The sequence below is a fragment of the Chanodichthys erythropterus genome, chromosome 1, assembly GCF_024489055.1.
Source record: "Chanodichthys erythropterus isolate Z2021 chromosome 1, ASM2448905v1, whole genome shotgun sequence".
Taxonomy (NCBI): domain Eukaryota; kingdom Metazoa; phylum Chordata; class Actinopteri; order Cypriniformes; family Xenocyprididae; genus Chanodichthys; species Chanodichthys erythropterus.
Window position 1 is genome coordinate 7,581,563 of NC_090221.1, and position 18,293 is coordinate 7,599,855.

At 43.0% G+C, this 18,293-nt stretch overlaps 1 protein-coding gene across 1 annotated transcript in view; it reads right to left on the reverse strand.

Annotated features, from left to right (window-relative positions):
• Positions 1 to 3,760: 3,760 nt before the first annotated feature.
• The window catches only part of mtnr1ab (melatonin receptor 1A b), a 29,819-nt gene continuing 15,286 nt past the window's right edge, over positions 3,761 to 18,293 (reverse strand). The window contains exon 2 of the mRNA XM_067370733.1: positions 3,761 to 4,629. Coding sequence (XP_067226834.1) covers positions 3,761 to 4,629 — 869 coding nt within the window. The remainder of the gene's footprint in view (positions 4,630 to 18,293) is intronic.

The following is an 18,293-nucleotide window of genomic DNA, read 5'->3' on the forward strand; positions in this document are numbered from 1 at the left end:
ATAATATTGCAAATGGGGGAGTGGGTGTGGGGGGTAAAGCATCTATATTCTAATGATTTTTTTTCTGAATACAGCTAATTTCTAATGGCTGTCAATGGAGAAAGATTCTTTTTGAGAACCAGGGAAGTGTGTAGTTACCTACATCTACCAACAGGGGCTTAGTGTGTCATGCTAACCATCCAAACCTTGATCCCTGACCTTTAAAAAAGATTTTTCACTGGTGTAACCTAAAGTAGTCAGGTTGATTCAACCATATTAAATAATATTTTTGACTTCAATACAACCACATGAATCACATTTTAGCATTCCTGACAAAACAGAAAGATGGGGATTTATTTAAATCAGTATCTAATAAACTCAATGTATGCCACCTCACATGTCCTTGTTGGTAATATGTGAATTAACATCTATTTAATTTTGTATTTGTATTTCACCAGTATGGTTCCTTTATGTTGCCAGTGTATTGTGGAAATGATTCAATCAAGTTTCTTTTCATTTGCGTGTGGAGGTGGGGACGGTCTCATCACCTCTTGAATCCCTCCTCTGAGAATCAGCCTGAGATTAAAATATGTCATCATAATGTAATCCAAAAGAAATAAATATATAAATTCTCAGCAGATGGGGGTGGCTACTCTATGGCTCATCCTTTATGAGCTTATTTAATCTGTTCAAGTTCATTAAGATGAAGAGTAGGGGAAGAGACGCCCGGGAAAAGAGGGGGTGGGGGTTCTCAAAGGCAGCCTGATCCCTCATCAAGCTCGTGCAGAGACATGCGTAATTACTTAAGCTTTCACCGTTTTAAAGACACTTCTCGCAGAATGTCCAGAAATAACCATCCGTGGGCACATAAGCAGGTCAACGCAAACAGTCTTCGGTTTGCTCTGAAATAGCATCGCGTGATTCTGTTCAAAGTCTATGCATTGGAAGAGCTGGATGTGATAGGCTTGTGTATGCGAATGTGCATGATAAGTGTTTCAAGGGTAGAAAAAAAAAAAAAAAAGATGTGAGTTGTCAAAGCTCATTATGTGATGTGCTGGAATTTGGAAAGCTTGAATAGCAGCAAACAGGATGCATATCAAAGTGTATTAAGAACACCAGTGGGATCGTTCCAGAAATGAATGGATGTTCTGTCTCTGTGGAGGGTGTCCAGCAAAAACACTGAGGTTGTATTGTTCTTGTGACTGGGATATATTAAAATAACACTGAAATAGTGTTAGTTAAATATGTAATCTTTGAACATCTCGATAATCCATTGGCATGATGGCACATAATTATGCAATCATAATTGTCTTTTATTTTCAGTGTTGAGGAAGCCACTGAATCATTAGCTTCTCAAGGTTTTTATAAATTATAAGTAGGCTACTTAAAGGGATGGTTCACCCAAAAATTACATTTTTGTCATCATTTACTCACCCTCATGTTGTTCTAAACCTTTATTGGTGCACATGTAAATGTAGTCATTGACTTCCAATGTAGAAAAAAACAAAACAAAAAAAAACACTATGGAAGTCAATGGGTGCCATCAACTTTTTGGTTGCAACATTCTTTAAAATATCTTCTTTTGTGTTCAACAGAACAAAGAACTCATACAGATTTGGAACCATTTGAGGGTGAGTACATACTAATGACAAAATGTTTTCAATTTTGGCAACTATCCCTTTAAAGGCATGAAAATTCTGTAATCATTCACTCACCCTCAAGTTGTTCCAAAATTGCATGTTTACTTTCCTCTGCATATTTCTTCAAAATATCTTCTTCTATGTTCAGCAGAAGAAAGAAATTCATACATTTTTAGAACAACTTGAGTGTGAAGAGTTAACAACACAAGTTTAAAAAAAAAAAAAAAGTACATTGCAGCAGTTTTAGGGCGTAGTATCTATTTAAGTTCAAAATTATCAGATGGTATGGTTTAATTATTATTATTTTAATCAGCAGTACTTATCTATCTAGCGCAAACCAATGAGAATCTTGATTAGAGTCACAACATTAAGCCTGAACAGATTACATTAAATCCAACCAATAACACTGAACATCTATTTGGTCAGCATTATCCAAAACCCTGTGTGGCCTGCATGACATCAGCTGAAAAGGAAAGTTGTTGCAAAAGAAATGCAAGCAAACAGGACTTTTCTTCCACCACTGGAACCGTATAGCCTCGTGGGCAGTGCTCAGGGCAACATGAGTTAGAGCTGTGAATTTTCCAGATCCTGGTTCCTTCTCTCCCATTCCTTCACTGTCCTATCTAATAAGTGCAGAAATGCCAAATAACATAAAAAAGAATATGCACCAATGAATTGTTCACAAAAACCCATAAACATGCAATGAAAATGTAAATAGGGTTTATTTTGATTACATGTTGATTTTTTAAAGCAGCTGAGCTACTGTCACGCTACTGAAAAATGTAAAGTTAGTAGCGTCAAAATTTCCCTATAGCTGTTTAATGGTGCTTTTAATGAACCCCCAAGTCTCAACCAACATTAAAGGACAATAACAGTAAATGAAAGCAGTTTATCCATTTCTCCTCTTCTATTTCTTTCAAGCAAGCCTACATCTTGTTTTCATCTCAGTTTATCCAGACTTTATTGACATTGAAAAGTTCAAGGACAAGCAAATATATTCCATTTTGTTGCTTTTTATGCTGTAAACAAGAAAGTAAGGTACTGTGTTGAACATCTGCCATTGATTTGACATTATAAAGATGGTTTATAGTAGTATACTGAACTTGATCTATATACCAAAATATGGATAAGTTGTTTAAGATTAGACTTATATTGGTTGTCATTAAATGCACTCCATTGCAGTAGTATATCAATGCAATCCGTTGAAATAAATAGTAAGAGCTGTAACAGATGGATCAGAAGAACCTGTTATGGCACATGAATGTCTAAACATTTTTAAAATGTACCATTTTGTTCACATTTCATAAGGTATGCATGTTTCTAAAGTGACTCCTTAAAGGAATAGTTCACTCAAAAAGTGTTGTCCAGTGATGTTTTGGACCCCACTGACTTTCATTGTAATGACAAAAACACTTTTTTCTGTTGTTTTCTGCAAAAAAAAAATTAATAAATAAATAAATTTTTTAAAAAATCATACCGAATGTCATGAGGGTGAGTAAATGGTGATTTTCTTTTTTAATGAACTATCCCTTCAAGAGCTTGCCTACATTTACATTGTGAACCAATCTTAAATCTGTCAAGGGAACTGGAAGATATTTGATTTCAAATATTGGGCAAATACTGTTTTTTCACATTATTTTCCCTGCACTGGCTATCTAACCATTTAAAACCAAGGTTACCAAGAAATAGCTATATTTAAGTACAATAAACAAAGTATAAAGTATTATTTTGCAAATGCATTATTTGGCATGTGCTACAGACAGCCTATAAATAACATTTTGAAAATAACTGAACCTAAAATACAATTTGATAAAGATCATAAAATGAAATTGTTGAGCACTTATCAGCTTTAAGAGCTATTAATCTTGGCACCTTGTTTTTCATGTATGACAGTGTGTACATTGGTTTATAGCATTGATTTTATAACCTGCTGTGTATAAAAGAAAATAAAAAAGCCTATCATTATGAACTTGTAAACACAGAGAAAGCAAGATATTTGTAATGCACCCTCTTGAAAATGCAACAGGTACAAGAAATACAGGCACCTGTATTCAGGTTATAAACATCGGTTATAAATAGTTGTTTCTGGAAGCAGCTGAAATGCTTATTTGGTTTTTGTTTACAGTACCCTTTCTGTGTTTTCATACCGAATCTACTTTTACTCGGTTGTTGTTTGTCATTAAAGGGGATGGCTTGCTTTTGATCCGGTCTACAGCATCATTTGAACTCTCCGGGAAGAACATCTTCGCAGTGCAGAGTGAGATAATAATTTTTTTGTACTCTCTTCTGAAGTTCTGGTTCAGCAGTCCGTAGACTATAGCATTAAGGCAGCTGTTGAAATAGGCCATAAAATAACTTGATACAAAAAACCACTCCGGGATGAGAGGCGCAACCCGCCCGGGGTCTATGGCGACCGCCAAGCCGATGAAATTGAGAGGACCCCAGCAGACGGCAAAAAGAACAAACACCACGAACATGGTGATGAAGTTCCTTACGTCGTGCGGCGTGAGTTTGGGCCGAAAATCGGGTTTGACGCGTCTCCTCACCTGGATCACCAAGATCCAGATCCGCAGGTAGCAGTACGTCACAATCAGGATCGGAAGAATGAAATGAAAGAACACCACAGCGATGGTGTACGCTGAGCTGGCCGACTGCGCAAACGTACACGAGAAGACCCTGGGGTCGTACTGCAGGGAGCCTACGTAAAAGTTTGGCACTATAGCGACCACGGTCAGTATCCAGATGAGCAGGACGTAACAAAGAGAGTTCTTATCGCTGTATAGCTTGTCATACTTGAGGCTGTGACAGATATAGCAGTAGCGATTGATGGCAATGCCGGTTATGTTAAATATAGATCCAATCACGCTCAGTCCCATCAGGAATCCACTGATCTGGCAGTGGACAAATCCCAAGTTCCATCCATTGTGGAAAATGGAGACCAGCACGAGAGGATAAGGATAAACTGCAACCACCAGGTCAGCTACTGCCAGGCTCACCACAAATATGTTCCCTGCAAAACAATGACAGTGGAAAGGAGATAAATGCAAATAAAGCAATTACAGGCACAAAGTCACATTGTAAAAATGGGAAAACTTTCAAGCAAATGGCTTATTAACATTTCCAGAATGCAATTTATCAGGTTATTGAAAAACATGAGGGCAAATACAATACTCTAGCGATCCTTTTAATAGAGGGGAGCTAAAGAGGTTTCATATGACTGCCATGTGTTCACCATCTCAGATTCTGCAGTCATCAGATTATTTTTGTGTGAAGTTTTGTGTATGACGACTTTTAAAGATTAGGCGCTTTTCAGGGCGGATGCCAGTATACTTTTGCAGCATGACCTTTATTGCATCTAATTAAATCATAGCTTTTCTAAGTCTGGCAGCTGCTTTCACTATTAAAAGGATTTGAGTTGCATCTGTTATTGTCACATGATACTTCGCTCTCCAATGAAGGCCTTTTAGAACTTTTGGGGCCCAGGTTAGAAGAGACACTAGCTGATGAGACCATGGCTATAGCTCCATACTTGGGAGACACTGGTTTTAAAAAATACCATTTTCAGATGTTTGTTCTTTATTCATGTTTTATGTATTTGTGCTTCATACACATTTAAAAACATTTATACTACTTGAAATTAGTATGATTAACTGATTAAGGTGTTTTTTTTTCACCTTGAAAACACTTGTGTACACATCTTTATAATTATTTCATGAAATCATTTTCAAAGTAGTTTTTTCTTTAAAATATTTCAATAAATTAGTTTTTGTTAAATATTAATAATATTTATATAATATAAATATTAAAATAAAGAATTAGTTTATTTTTAGGTACTTTTTTAGTTGTGGAATTAGGAAGGAAGGAAGGAAAAGGGGAAAAAGATGTGCAACATCACTAATCAGGCAACTATCCATTTAACTGAACAACAAGAAGCTTGTTATACTACAGGGAAGAACAAATTTTAAAGTGTCTAGAAGTGTATTTTCTCATTCTGTCAATTTCTACTCATTTCCTTTTGGCTCAGTTCAAATAAAAAGGTAAAAACTCAGAATGTGAATCAATCAAACTAAATGGACTCGCAGTTCAGATGTGGAACACTGCACTTGCATATTGCCTTTTTTTTTTTTTTTTTTAATCTCAGATACTTGCGAGAACATTCTGTGCAAATCTTGTAACCCCAAATAAACACATTCATGTTTTAGCAAATTTAGCTCAATGTTAAGAGAATTCATTAGAGCAGAAGATCATTCCAGAACAGTGACTTGGTGAATTATTCTTGTGACATCTCAACGGTTTCTCTCTTTTCAACTGTTGTGTTCCTAAGTTTTAATTTGAACTGAGGACACCTAGCAGAAAGAGGGAAAATATGAAGCGAGACCCAGCAGGGGCCCTGTAGCATGGACAACAATCTCAATGCAGAAGTCATCTTCAGCTTGACTTCATGTGAGACATCATTAATTTTCATGCACATCAAGCTGAGTTTATTTCCCAAGAGTTCTTGATGCTTTATATGATTACAACTGGAAGGAGATAAGAGTACTGTTTTTATTAGGGGTGTAACGGTACACAAAACGCACGGTTTGGTATGTACCTCGGTTTTGAAGTCACGGTTCGGTACAGCAGGTGGGGAGAAAACTAAACATAAAAGTGCTTTTTTTATTTTTAAACAGTGGTTTACTGAACAAATTGTGCTTTTGTCTTTAAATATAATAAAATAAATTATAACGTCTCGGTTACATAGGTAACCCTCGTTCCCTGAAGGAGGGAACGGAGACGTACGTCGGACAGACCGACGAATAGGAATCTCGCTAGAGAAGCCAATCTACTTCGAGTGTAACTAAACGAGCCAATGCACATTGGCATGCAATCATATGCATCAGCTGCTCGCCTCGCAGCGCGGGTATATAATGAGCAGCAGGTGCGTTGCATCTTCAGGTTTTCGCTGAGGAGCCGAACCCAGCAGGCGGCAGCATCAGCAGGACAACGCCTGTGGCGACGGGACGAACGTCTCCGTTCCCTCCTTCAGGGAACGAGGGTTACCTATGTAACCGAGACGTTCCCATTCAGTCGGTCACGTTCGACGTACGTCGGACAGACCGACGAATAGGAATCCCTACCAAAGCGCCACAGGGGCTGCCCTCTTCCAGCGCTCTGTCGTGAGCCACCTGAACCCCCTTGCCTAAGGACGGTGGGACCAGGCTCACGCAGAGAGGGTCGATCACTGTTGTTCCCAAAACCCACTCAGTGCGACAATTGGATAACGCTGGGAAAGCGTAGCCTTACATGCGATAAGGAACGCTGCGGAAGCCATATCCTTCCCCGAAGGAGTTATATGGATAAGTACATATGGACTAACCTTGTAGGTTGTACAACATATGGAAGAACTGGGGTGACTCCACTCGGTGAGAGATGGGTTCTCCCAGAGGGAAAGACACGGGCTTCGTTTAGGAGCAGCCGTGGAAAAAGCCATATGGGATCCCCGTAGGGTCACACATATGGAACCCAGCCTAAATCCGGTTCTCAAGGATACAACGGAGTATAGGCCTGGCGCCAGACGCTCCGCCACGTCGGCTGCCGAAGGGTAACCGGAGGACTCAACAGGGTCTGCCCGTAGGGACTCTCTGGAGAATAGAATGCGCATGTAGCGCAGCAAGCCGACACTAAGCCGGGGCCTCTCCGTGCCTCTGACCTGAGGCGAGAACACGGGAGGAGACCGGCTCGACACGAAGGCTATAGTATCTAGCGAACGTGTTAGGTGTCGCCCAGCCCGCAGCTCTACAAATGTCTGTTAGCGAGGCGCCACGAGCCAGCGCCCAGGAGGATGCCACACCTCTCGTGGAGTGGGCATGCAACCTGAGCGGGCAGGGCACGCCCTGAGCTTGGTAAGCCAGGGCGATGGCATCCACTATCCAGTGGGCCATCCTCTGCTTGGAGACAGCCTTTCCCTTCTGCTGGCCTCCGTAACAGACGAAGAGCTGGTCTGAGGTCCTGAAGCTTCGAGTTCTGTCTATGTACAGTCGCAAGGCGCGAACTCGTCGAGCTAGGCACGATTCGTCGACCGAAAATGACTGCAGGTCCCCTACCCTCTTGATGGAGGCCAATGCCACCAGCAGCAAAGTTTTCATAGAGAGAATCTTTAAGTCTGCTGACAGCAAAGGCTCAAAGGGAGCAATCTGGAGTGCTCTGAGCACCAGAGTAAGGTCCCAAGAGGGTATGGAGGGGGGACGAGGAGGATTTAACCGTCTCGCCACCCTAAGGAACCTGACGACCAGGTCGTGCTGACCAACAGATTTGCCATCTATGTGGTCGTGGTAAGCGGAGATAGCAGCAGAATGGACTTTGAGGGTGGAGGGGGACAGCCTACGCTCCAACCCTTGCTGCAAGAAGGAAAGCACGACACCGATCGAGCATCTTCGGGGGTCTTCTCGGCGAGAAGAGCACCACTCGACGAACAGGTTCCACTTCGAGGCGTAAGCACGTCTCGTAGACAGTGCACGTGCCGAAGTGATGGTGTTAAGTACCTCGGGGGGTAAGTCACCTAGAACCTCCGCGTCCCGTCCAGGGACCAGACATGGAGTTTCCAGAGGTCTGGACGCGGGTGCCAAAGAGTGCCCCGTCTCTGAGAGGAGGTCCTTCCTCAGAGGGATGGGCCAGGGAGGGGCTGTCGCGAGGAGTGAGAGTTCTGGGAACCAGGTCCGGTTGGGCCAGTAAGGCGCAACTAACAAGACCTGCTCCTCGTCCTCCCTGACTTTGCACAGGGTCTGTGCAAGTAGGCTCACTGGGGGAAACGCATATTTGCGCAGGCCCCAGGGCCAGCTGTGAGCCAGTGCGTCTGTCCCGAGTGTTCCCTCGGTCAGAGAGTAAAACAACTGGCAGTGGGAGGTTTCTGGTGAGGCAAACAGGTCTACCTGAGCCTCTCCGAACTCTCTCCAGATCAGCTGAACCACCTGGGGGTGGAGTCGCCACTCTCCGGGCAGCGCAGCTCGTGATAGCTCGTCGCCCACACGGTTGAGCACACCGGGGACATGAATGGCGCGAAGCGACCTCAGATGCTTCCGACTCCACAGGAGGAGATGGCGGGCGAGTTGCGACATGCGACGGGAGCGTAGACCACCTTGGCGGTTGATGTACGCAACGGTCGCAGTGTTGTCCGTACGGACCAGTACATGCTTGTCGCGAAGCAGGCCTTTGAGGCGGCTCAGCGCAAGGCGTACTGCCAGCAACTCGAGGCAATTGATGTGCCAATGCAGATGGGGTCCCGTCCAAACCCCTGAGACTGCATGCCCGTTGTACGTGGCACCCCAGCCGGTGGCAGAAGCATCTGTGAAAACCACAGCATGCCGGGACACTTGTTCTAGGGGCACTCCTGCCCGGAGAAACAAAGGGTCCGACCACGGACTGAAGGTTCGGCGGCACTCCTGAGTGATTGGCACCCGGAACGTGCCGCGTTGCCACGCCCATCTCGGGACTCGGCCGTGAAGCCAGTGCTGAAGCGGTCTCATATGAAGCAGCCCGAGCGGTGTTACAGCCGCTGCAGCCGCCATATGCCCCAGGAGCCTCTGAAAAAACTTCAGTGGGACCGCTGTCCTGCCATTGAACGTATTCAGGCAGTTCAACACCGACCGAGCACGTTCCTCTGTGAGGCGTGCTACCCGTTCGACCGAATCCAACTCCATACCGAGAAAAGAGATCCTCTGCACTGGGGCGAGTTTGCTCTTCTCCCAGTTGACCTGAAGCCCCAACTGGCTGAGGTGCCTGAGCACTAAGTCCCTGTGTTCGCACAACTGATCCCGAGACTGTGCTAGAATGAGCCAGTCGTCCAGGTAGTTGAGAATGCGAACACCCTGTTCTCTCATGGGAACAAGGGCTCCCTCCACGACTTTCGTGAAGACGCGGGGAGACAGGGCCAGCCCGAAGGGTAAGACTCTGTACTGATATGCTCGACCTTCGAACGCGAATCTCAGGAATGGCCTGTGTCGCGGAAGAATCGAAACATGAAAGTACGCGTCCTTCAGGTCGATCGCTGCAAACCAATCTCGGGGACGGATGCACTCGAAAATGCGTTTCTGCGTAAGCATTTTGAACGGTAGCTTGTGAAGGCTCCGATTCAAAACTCGCAGGTCCAAGATCGGTCGTAACCCGCCGCTTTTCTTGGGTACAATGAAGTAGGGGCTGTAGAACCCTGACCTCAAATCGGCTGGAGGGACCGGCTCTATCGCGTCCTTCGCCAGTAGGACTGCAATCTCCGCACGCAGAACAGGGGCATCGACATCTTTCACTGAAGTGAAGAGGACGCCCCTGAACTTGGGGGGACGCCGGGCGAACTGAATCGCATAGCCGAGCCTGATGGTCCGGAGGAGCCAGCGAGACGGACTGGGGAGCGCTAGCCAGGCTCCCAGAGACCGCACCAGCGGCACCAAGGGGACCACCGGCGTACCCGCCGCGGGGCAGCGAGGTGGAACGCAGGGACGCGGCCCGGGAGGCTCTCTGTGTGAGGCGGCCCGAAGCGGGGTCACAGTGTGCTGTGCAACACTTACCTGCCTCCACGGGTGGACAGAGGGAGCAGTCGAGGATTTGCTTACCTGCTGCTCGCTGCTGTCCGCTGGCGACAGAAGAGGTGGATGAGAGTGGTGAGGTTCTAGCCCTCCCACTCTCTGAGCCCTCTTCGGACCCGGAGATACAGGAAACTGCTCTTTTCTTGAAAATTTGGGTACCGCTGGCCGTTGAGCCAGCGGCGGAACAAAAGGAAACAACAAAAGATTCTCCACCCGGCCCTCCTCCGGGGGAAGGAGTGGTGCATTCACCACCTCCTGAAGAGCAGTCCCCTCCATCTCCGGGTCGCCCGTCCTAGGGCCGCTTGGACTTGGCCTTGCCACCCTTCTTCTTGGGGGGTGGCTGGACGGGCTGGGCGCCCCGCCCGCGACCGGCTCCACGGCGCCGCTTGGATGGAGGCTGCTGCTGCTGGGGCGCGGGAGCGGGGGCGGCTGCAGGGGGGCGCCCTCGGCGACGGGTAGTCTGAGGTGCCGCCGGCGGTGGAGGTGCAGCAGCTGACTGCCTCGGCAGGATGTGACTGATGGCCTCAGACTGCCTTTGTACAGCCGAGAACTGTTGGGCAAAGTTCTCGACCGCGTCGCCGAAAAGGCCGGTCTGGGACACGGGGGAATTAAGAAACCTGACCTTGTCGGTATCCCTCATGTCCGCAAGACACAGCCAGAGATGGCGTTCCTGGACCACCATAGTGGACATCGCACGACCCACTGACCGCGCCGTAACCTTCGTCGCTCGAAGCGCGAGGTCCGTCGCGGCACGAAGTTCCTGGAGAACTTGTGGATCATGACCACCCTCGTGCAGGTCCCACAGTGCCTTGGCCTGATGGACCTGCAACAACCCCCAAGCGTGTAAGGCAGAGGCAGCTTCCCCACAGGCCTGATAAGCCTTGCCGGTAAGATCCGACGAGTACTTACAGGCCCGGGAAGGGAGAGACGGCTCCCCCCGCCAGGTGGAGTTAGGGCACAGTTGCATAGCAACGGCCCGTTCCACAGGGGGTATGCGCGTGTAACCCTTCGCTGCCCCGCCATCAAGGGTGGTGAGGGAGGAGGACCCACCGACACGGTTTCGGGCAGTAAAAGGTGCCGTCCACGTGCCCGTGAGCTCTTCATGCACCTCCGGGAAGAAGGGCACTGGGGTGGGGGGCTGAGAACCAGCCCTGGCCACCCCGAGATACCAGTCATCCAACCTCGAGGGTTCGGGACACGGTGGAGGATTCCACACGAGCCCGACCCTGTTGGCGGCCCGGGAAAGCATAGCCATCATTTCCGGGTCCGTGTCGGGCACAGTTGTCACCCCCGAAGGAGGCAACTGCGCCGACTCATCCTCCCCAGAAGTATCAGGCTCACCCTCCGATGCAGCGATCGACATCCGGTCGTCTGGGGGAGCTCCGAAGGAAACGGATGGTACACACCTCTGGGGTGGTCCACCACGTTCCGAGGGCAGCTCTACTGGCTGCGGAGCGCACGAGGGGGGAGGGTTCTAGGGGTTGGTTCCCCGAAGGAAGCGCGCTCACCGTTATCCTCAAGTCACCAGCCCCGCCGCTCGCAGCAACCCTCTGAGGAGGATTGGAGCGAGGCGTCGGGACCGGGACTCCACCCCTTTGCAGAAAGTGGAGTCTCGACCGCAACTCCGCGATGGTCATCTTCCCACAATGGGTACATGACTCATCCACAAACGCTGCCTCAGCGTGCCTTAAGCCCAAGCACGCGATACAGCGCTGGTGACCATCCCGAGGCGCCAGGTAACGACCGCATACAGAAACACACAAGTAGAACGACATCTTTAAAAAGACGCGAACTACTCGTGTTAGCTCTTTCAAGGACTGACTCTTTTAGGTGCTGAAGCACGCAGGGGAATAGCCGCTGCAGCACAGACAGGGAATGTGCAGCCTGTCGTGTGCACTCTCCTTGAAGGCGCTCCTCTTACCAGCTGTAACAACAGCTTTTTAGCGCTCTAGGCACACCGTTTCACCAGCCGTGAGAACGGCCTTCACGCTGATTACAGCTTTGCTCAATCAAATTAAAGGCAAAAACAAAAACAAAAGGAGAATCGGCCCCGCTGCTGCGCTGTCCGCCTGCACCTCGCAACAAAGAGACGTCTTGAAGAGAGACTCGTTCACCACACTCGCTTTCAGTAGCTGTCTTCATAGAAGGTTTGGCTCCGAAGCGAAAAGCTGAAGATGCAACGCACCTGCTGCTCATTATATACCCGCGCTGCGAGGCGAGCAGCTGATGCATATGATTGCATGCCAATGTGCATTGGCTCGTTTAGTTACACTCGAAGTAGATTGGCCTCTCTTGCGAGATTCCTATTCGTCGGTCTGTCCGACGTACGTCGAACGTGACCGACTGAATGGGAACTAAAAGTTTCTTAAAGATAAAAAAATGATATTTGTTGATGCTATAAACTATGCAGGGAGCCCTTACTTGAACATTAGGATACTATAATATTAAAGGTTAACAACTAATTCCAAACTATTATCCTAAATTCAATTACTTTTTATTTTTAGATATAATAATCAACACTTAAATAACAAATTGTATGCAAACATGTAAGCTGCACACTTGTAAATCTAATTATAAAATTCAGTTTTACTCCAATTTGTTGTTGAAATATAATCATATACACATTTGCTGTCATTTTCATGACAGATTTATTTAAACATACATTAAATAATCAAGACATCACTAACAGGTTAAGTGAAATAATGAATATATTGGCTAGTACAGTGCATATATTAAGCGAAGAGTTCATTTCTCTGGCGAACTAACAAGCAATGGACACTAAATGGCATTTCTGAGGTAAATGCTATATTGTTTACAAGCTGTTTTATTGATGTCTTTATGCCATTGAAACACCGAATAAGCAATAACATGAGATTTTATACATTTCAGAAAGTTGTACTGTATCTTTCAACATATCTTCAGATGTTCATTTAATTTTATCCTGTAACTAGTGAGGAAGAGATTATCGCATTCACTCGCACTCCGCACTGCCAGTTGAATTGAGGCGCCTTTACAGTGATCTGTCACGCCACATCAAAGCACGTCAAAACAGCATTTTTTGTTTGAATTTCGTGATTTCGTGGACAGCATTTGAAGAATGACACTTTGTTTCTTATCTAAAGTAACAAAACGCAGAGCTTATTGCGATTATTGGTGGTTAATGGTGGTTAGGCTACAATGATGCAATGTAATGCATTCGGTACACACGTGCACCGAACCGAAACCCCTGTACCGAAACGGTTCGGTACGAATACGTGTACCGTTACACCCCTAGTTTTTATACAACCTTTGCTAGGTATCTTATCTGATGTCGATTTCTAGGAAAAATTAACTGTTTAACTCCCTCGGGTCAGCGATCACGCCGGCGTGATCACCGCGGTTTTTTTCTAACCAGTGTGAAAGAGACTCAAAATACTCTGTCAATGTTGCACATACAATTAAGAGCTATACACCATTTTAATCTGTTGAATATCTTCTTTTATTTGTGTACACTCAGAGTAAAAACAAAATGTTGTGCTTTTTGTAAAATAAAGAAAACTAACATGATGCGTGATCTCTCGTCTCCCTCTGAACGAAGTCCAATCTGATAGTTCTCCGAAAATGAACTGTACCTTAGTGAATACTAATCACAAAAAAATTAGACTTGTGTCTAAAGAAACGTTGAAATGTCAGGTTTTAAATCGTGTAAGTCAAATCGAAAACATTCTGGGTTTATGTAATCTGTATGAAAAGAGAGCCATGTCAGAAGTCTGTGATTCAGCTCATTATCCGCTAATGCGGCCACGCACACGGAGCCAACGCTATTCAGACGCAAATTCAGTCAATACATGCATTCATCGTCTCAATTGTGTATTTATTGTCTTGAAAAGTGTTTTGAATAGCCATAGTTAGCTATCTCTGGCCTCTGTTAGTTCAGTTATTTCCTGGATTGCCTATTCTTCTTTATCATTGGCATTTGTGGACTAAAAGTGCACAGAGCGCCCTCCGGCTGCAAGTATGAATTTAAAACAATATCCAGCATTTACAGTGATGACAATAAATAATGAATAAATACTCCTCTGTATAGAAAATTGACATAAACATGAAAATCCATCAATATTTCTTCAAATGTGCATGCTTTTAAGCTAAAAGCCTATATGAAATGCCAAAGAGGTAACATAACTGTTCAGACACTTTGTATCATAGAAATGCATTATATTTTAATAATAGAATACCATTATTTTAAATTGTAATAATATTTCACAGTATTGCTGTTTTTTCTGTATGTTTGATTTACATTATGATGAGCTTGAGACATGATCACAGAGGGTTTTTTTAACAGCCTACCTGACTGAAAGAGCTCATTATTTATGCAGGTCATTAGAGCTCTTTATGTGATTCTTTTGTCTTCTCAGGTGAGAATCACCCATTATTCATGATTATTCACACCTCCACGCATACTGTGTTTCTTGACCAAATATGTTTTAGAAAATTTACATCTCTCTATTGTTTTATATGAAGGAGTAGGAATGATAATTTTTACATAATTTTTAAGCAAAAACTCTAGTCTACAACCTCCAATACCCAGAAGTCTTATGAACACAGATTTAATATATATTTTTTGGCTTTATTTCAGTGACTTAAGTTTTTTGTTTTTTCAATAACCACGCATAAACGTTATTCCTTCAAAAATACAAACATGTACATACATGTTCCTTACATATTATTGTAGCCGAGTTTGTGCTGAATACAGTGTAATGACACTTTTTCCATTATTATGTTTATGAACAACTGAAAAAAGCACAAATGTCAGGGCATGTCAAAACTTCTCCAGGCCCCAAATCAGCCTCAGACCCCTGAGGGTTAATTACAGTGTTTGTAAAGTCTAACATACATCACTATGTCATAGTGAGATGGCATGCTAGTTGTTAGCTCAAATCTGAATTTTTGTCTGTAAGCACATGTCAAACTACTAAAAAGTTTAACAAAACTGTCAACATGATATCATTAATATTTATAATATTTGCATGTCAGGTTCTAGTTTGTTTGGACAGACACTACAAAATGCAATATTCAAAATAATTACAATCACGATCTTGTCTATATAAAAATGATAAAATGTCCAAAATATTTAAACCTCACACTGCAAACATGAATGCAGCACTGATCTATGTGCTTTTGAATGCTGAGCCATTCTACAGTAGCAAAAGAGACAAAGACTCTGAGACTGTAGAGTAAAAGCCCTTACAAGCATGTCACTTCTCCCTGGAGAGTTTGTTTGTGCCACTAATGGCATCTATGCCGCAGGGCAAACCTTTGGTTATGATTTTTCCACACCACCTCACATACAGTGAGAGAAATTCACGGCCAGATTCACAGGATCCTTAAGGAGCCAGAGGAGTGCAAAGAGAATTTCTCACTCTGTTAACTCTTATACATCCAACTGTTTGTGACTGCTTTTTTGTTTGTTTCTGCAATGCACTCTATGATTAAATTATCTTGCAAGATTTTTTTTTTTTTTTTTACATTTAGTGTTCATGTGTGTGCACACTACAGAGTTTAAGTACCATTAAGGCAGTGCTGAAGTTAATAAGATAATAATGACTGAGCATTAATTATGAACACCTGCTGTTAACAAGCAGAATCACTAAAGGAAAGAGAAACAAGAACAGAAAAAAAGAGAAACGTTCAGCCTTAGATGAAATCAACCGAAGATAAAAGAAGCTTCTTGAATTTTTAAGTTTTCAATCAGGAACATGTACAGTCAAACCAAAAATTATTCAGACTTTTTTGATATATTTTTACTAGTGGGTGCAGGACACTATAGTTCATTTATGTAAGTGAGGATAGCAAAATCAAAGTAAACTGTGACATATTATACCCAAAAATTCTTCATAGAGTGGACTACCAGTAAAATTGATAAAAATTTTGGAACCAAAAATTATTCAGACACTTTGACCTGACCATGTTTTGCTTAAGTGTTATCTGACATAATTAAGATTTTTTTTTTTTTTTCTGACACAGTTTAACTAAGATCTTGTCATATTTTATTACCATTTTTTTTTACTATGAATAAACTGTGTTAATGAATTAAATGTTCAAGGTGTCTAAATAAATTTTGGTTTGACTGTATATGTAACGGAAAGCAAGCTAGTAAGAGTTGTGTGTGTAAACAATCACTTGGTGCTGTGAACTGGATGGGAGTGAGGTTTAAGAGGGCGAGTTTAATGGAAAGCATCCTTGTTAGAGCGCCCACTTCCCATGCTGGAGACACTTGAAGCGGGTCGACTAGGACCAGTTACATATGCTGCCATTCAAATGTTTGGGGCCAGTATGATTTTTTTTAATTATACTTCAGCAAGGACACATTAAATTGATCAAAAGTGACAATTGTCACATTTAGTTTGTGTTTCTAAAGACTTTTAGTTTATATTACAGTATATTCCCCTTGCTTCACTTTTTCTTCCTGAGTTTGTTTTCTTGGTTTCCGATTAGTCTCGCCTGTTTCTAGTTTAGGTCCTCGTTGCTATTTTTATGTATATACTGTATCCCTTTGACCTAGTATTCCTTTGATGGTACTTTTCTTACTATATCCTAAGTTTGATGTTGATAGAAAACTGTGACACTGATGTCTTTTACTGGATTGTGTTCCTGTGTTTTTGGTTTGCTTTAATAAATTCAGCATGCGATTAGATATGCCTCAAATTCTCTTCTTCCACATCACTGCACTCTGGCAACAGTAAAGACATTTAGGTAACACTTTACATTAAGGTTCCCTTTGTAAAGGGTTTATAAAGGTGTTTGTTAATGAGTAATAAGTCATTTACAAATGCATTATAAATCATTAATAATGCAGTTATAACTGCATGAATAAAAAGGCGACTTTAATGCAATACCTGCCAAATAGTGACCCTTTTTTAACTCACATGTTATAAATGCTTAATAAATGTATTTATTAACATATTTAACTCAAAACCAGATTCCTGGTTTATTTTATGATGCAGCAAAAATTGACTATCATAATTAGACTGAAGGTTGTTGTATTTGTGCTTTCTTATTAATATCTCATGACTGCCACTTGTCTTACTATGTTGCTTACAAGAAGTTTTTGTCTTACCCATGATACTCTCCAAAAAGGTCATGATGCCTCTCCACAGCAGTGTATAAAAACAAAATTATTGTTTTTTAAAGACAAAATTCCAACTTTATTTTGAAAATAAAACAAAAGATAATAACCATAACTTGATTAGATATTAAAGTCTGCGTGAACCGGAAGTTGCAAACGACTCTTCTCCAGTGTTGTGACGTATTTCCAAGTGAAACAGAATATTGAATAGAGGGCAGAGTTTTACTTTAGTGCTCCTCCTTTCCATCTCTCGCACTCCTCCTCTCCATATCTCACTCATAGCAGACGAACGGTTGCAGAAGAGTGCTTTACACGTTTTCAACCCAAGCCATCAAACTGACGTTATCAGAGAAGGAACGCCATTCCAGACCAGAAGTAACTTTTTCAGATTTTGATTAAAGATTACTGCGGCAAACAAGTTTTTTCTGTTTTTTAACTTGCACGGATTCATTGTTCACCACAAGACCCGTAATATGACCAGTAATAATATTAATGTAAAGTGAAAACCTGTGAACCATTTATTAATGAGTTATGAACATTAACAACCTATGAAAAGGAACCTTAATGTAGAGTGGAAACCCGTGAACCATTTATTAATGAGTTATGAACATTAACAACCTATGAAAAGGAACCTTAATGTAAAGTGAAAACCTGTGAACCATTTATTAATGAGTTATGAACATTAACAACCTATGAAAAGTAACCTTAATGTAAAGTGAAAACCCGTGAACCATTTATTAATGAGTTATGAACATTAACAACCTATGAAAAGGAACCTTAATGTAAAGTGGAAACCTGTGAACCATTTATTAATCAGTTATGAACATTAACAACCTATGAAAAGGAACCTTAATGTAAAGTGGAAACCTGTTAACCATTTATTAATGAGTTATGAACATTAACAACCTATGAAAAGGAACCTTAATGTAAAGTGAAAACCTGTGAACCATTTATTAATGAGTTATGAACATTAACAACCTATGAAAGGGAACATTAATGTAAAGTGAAAACCTG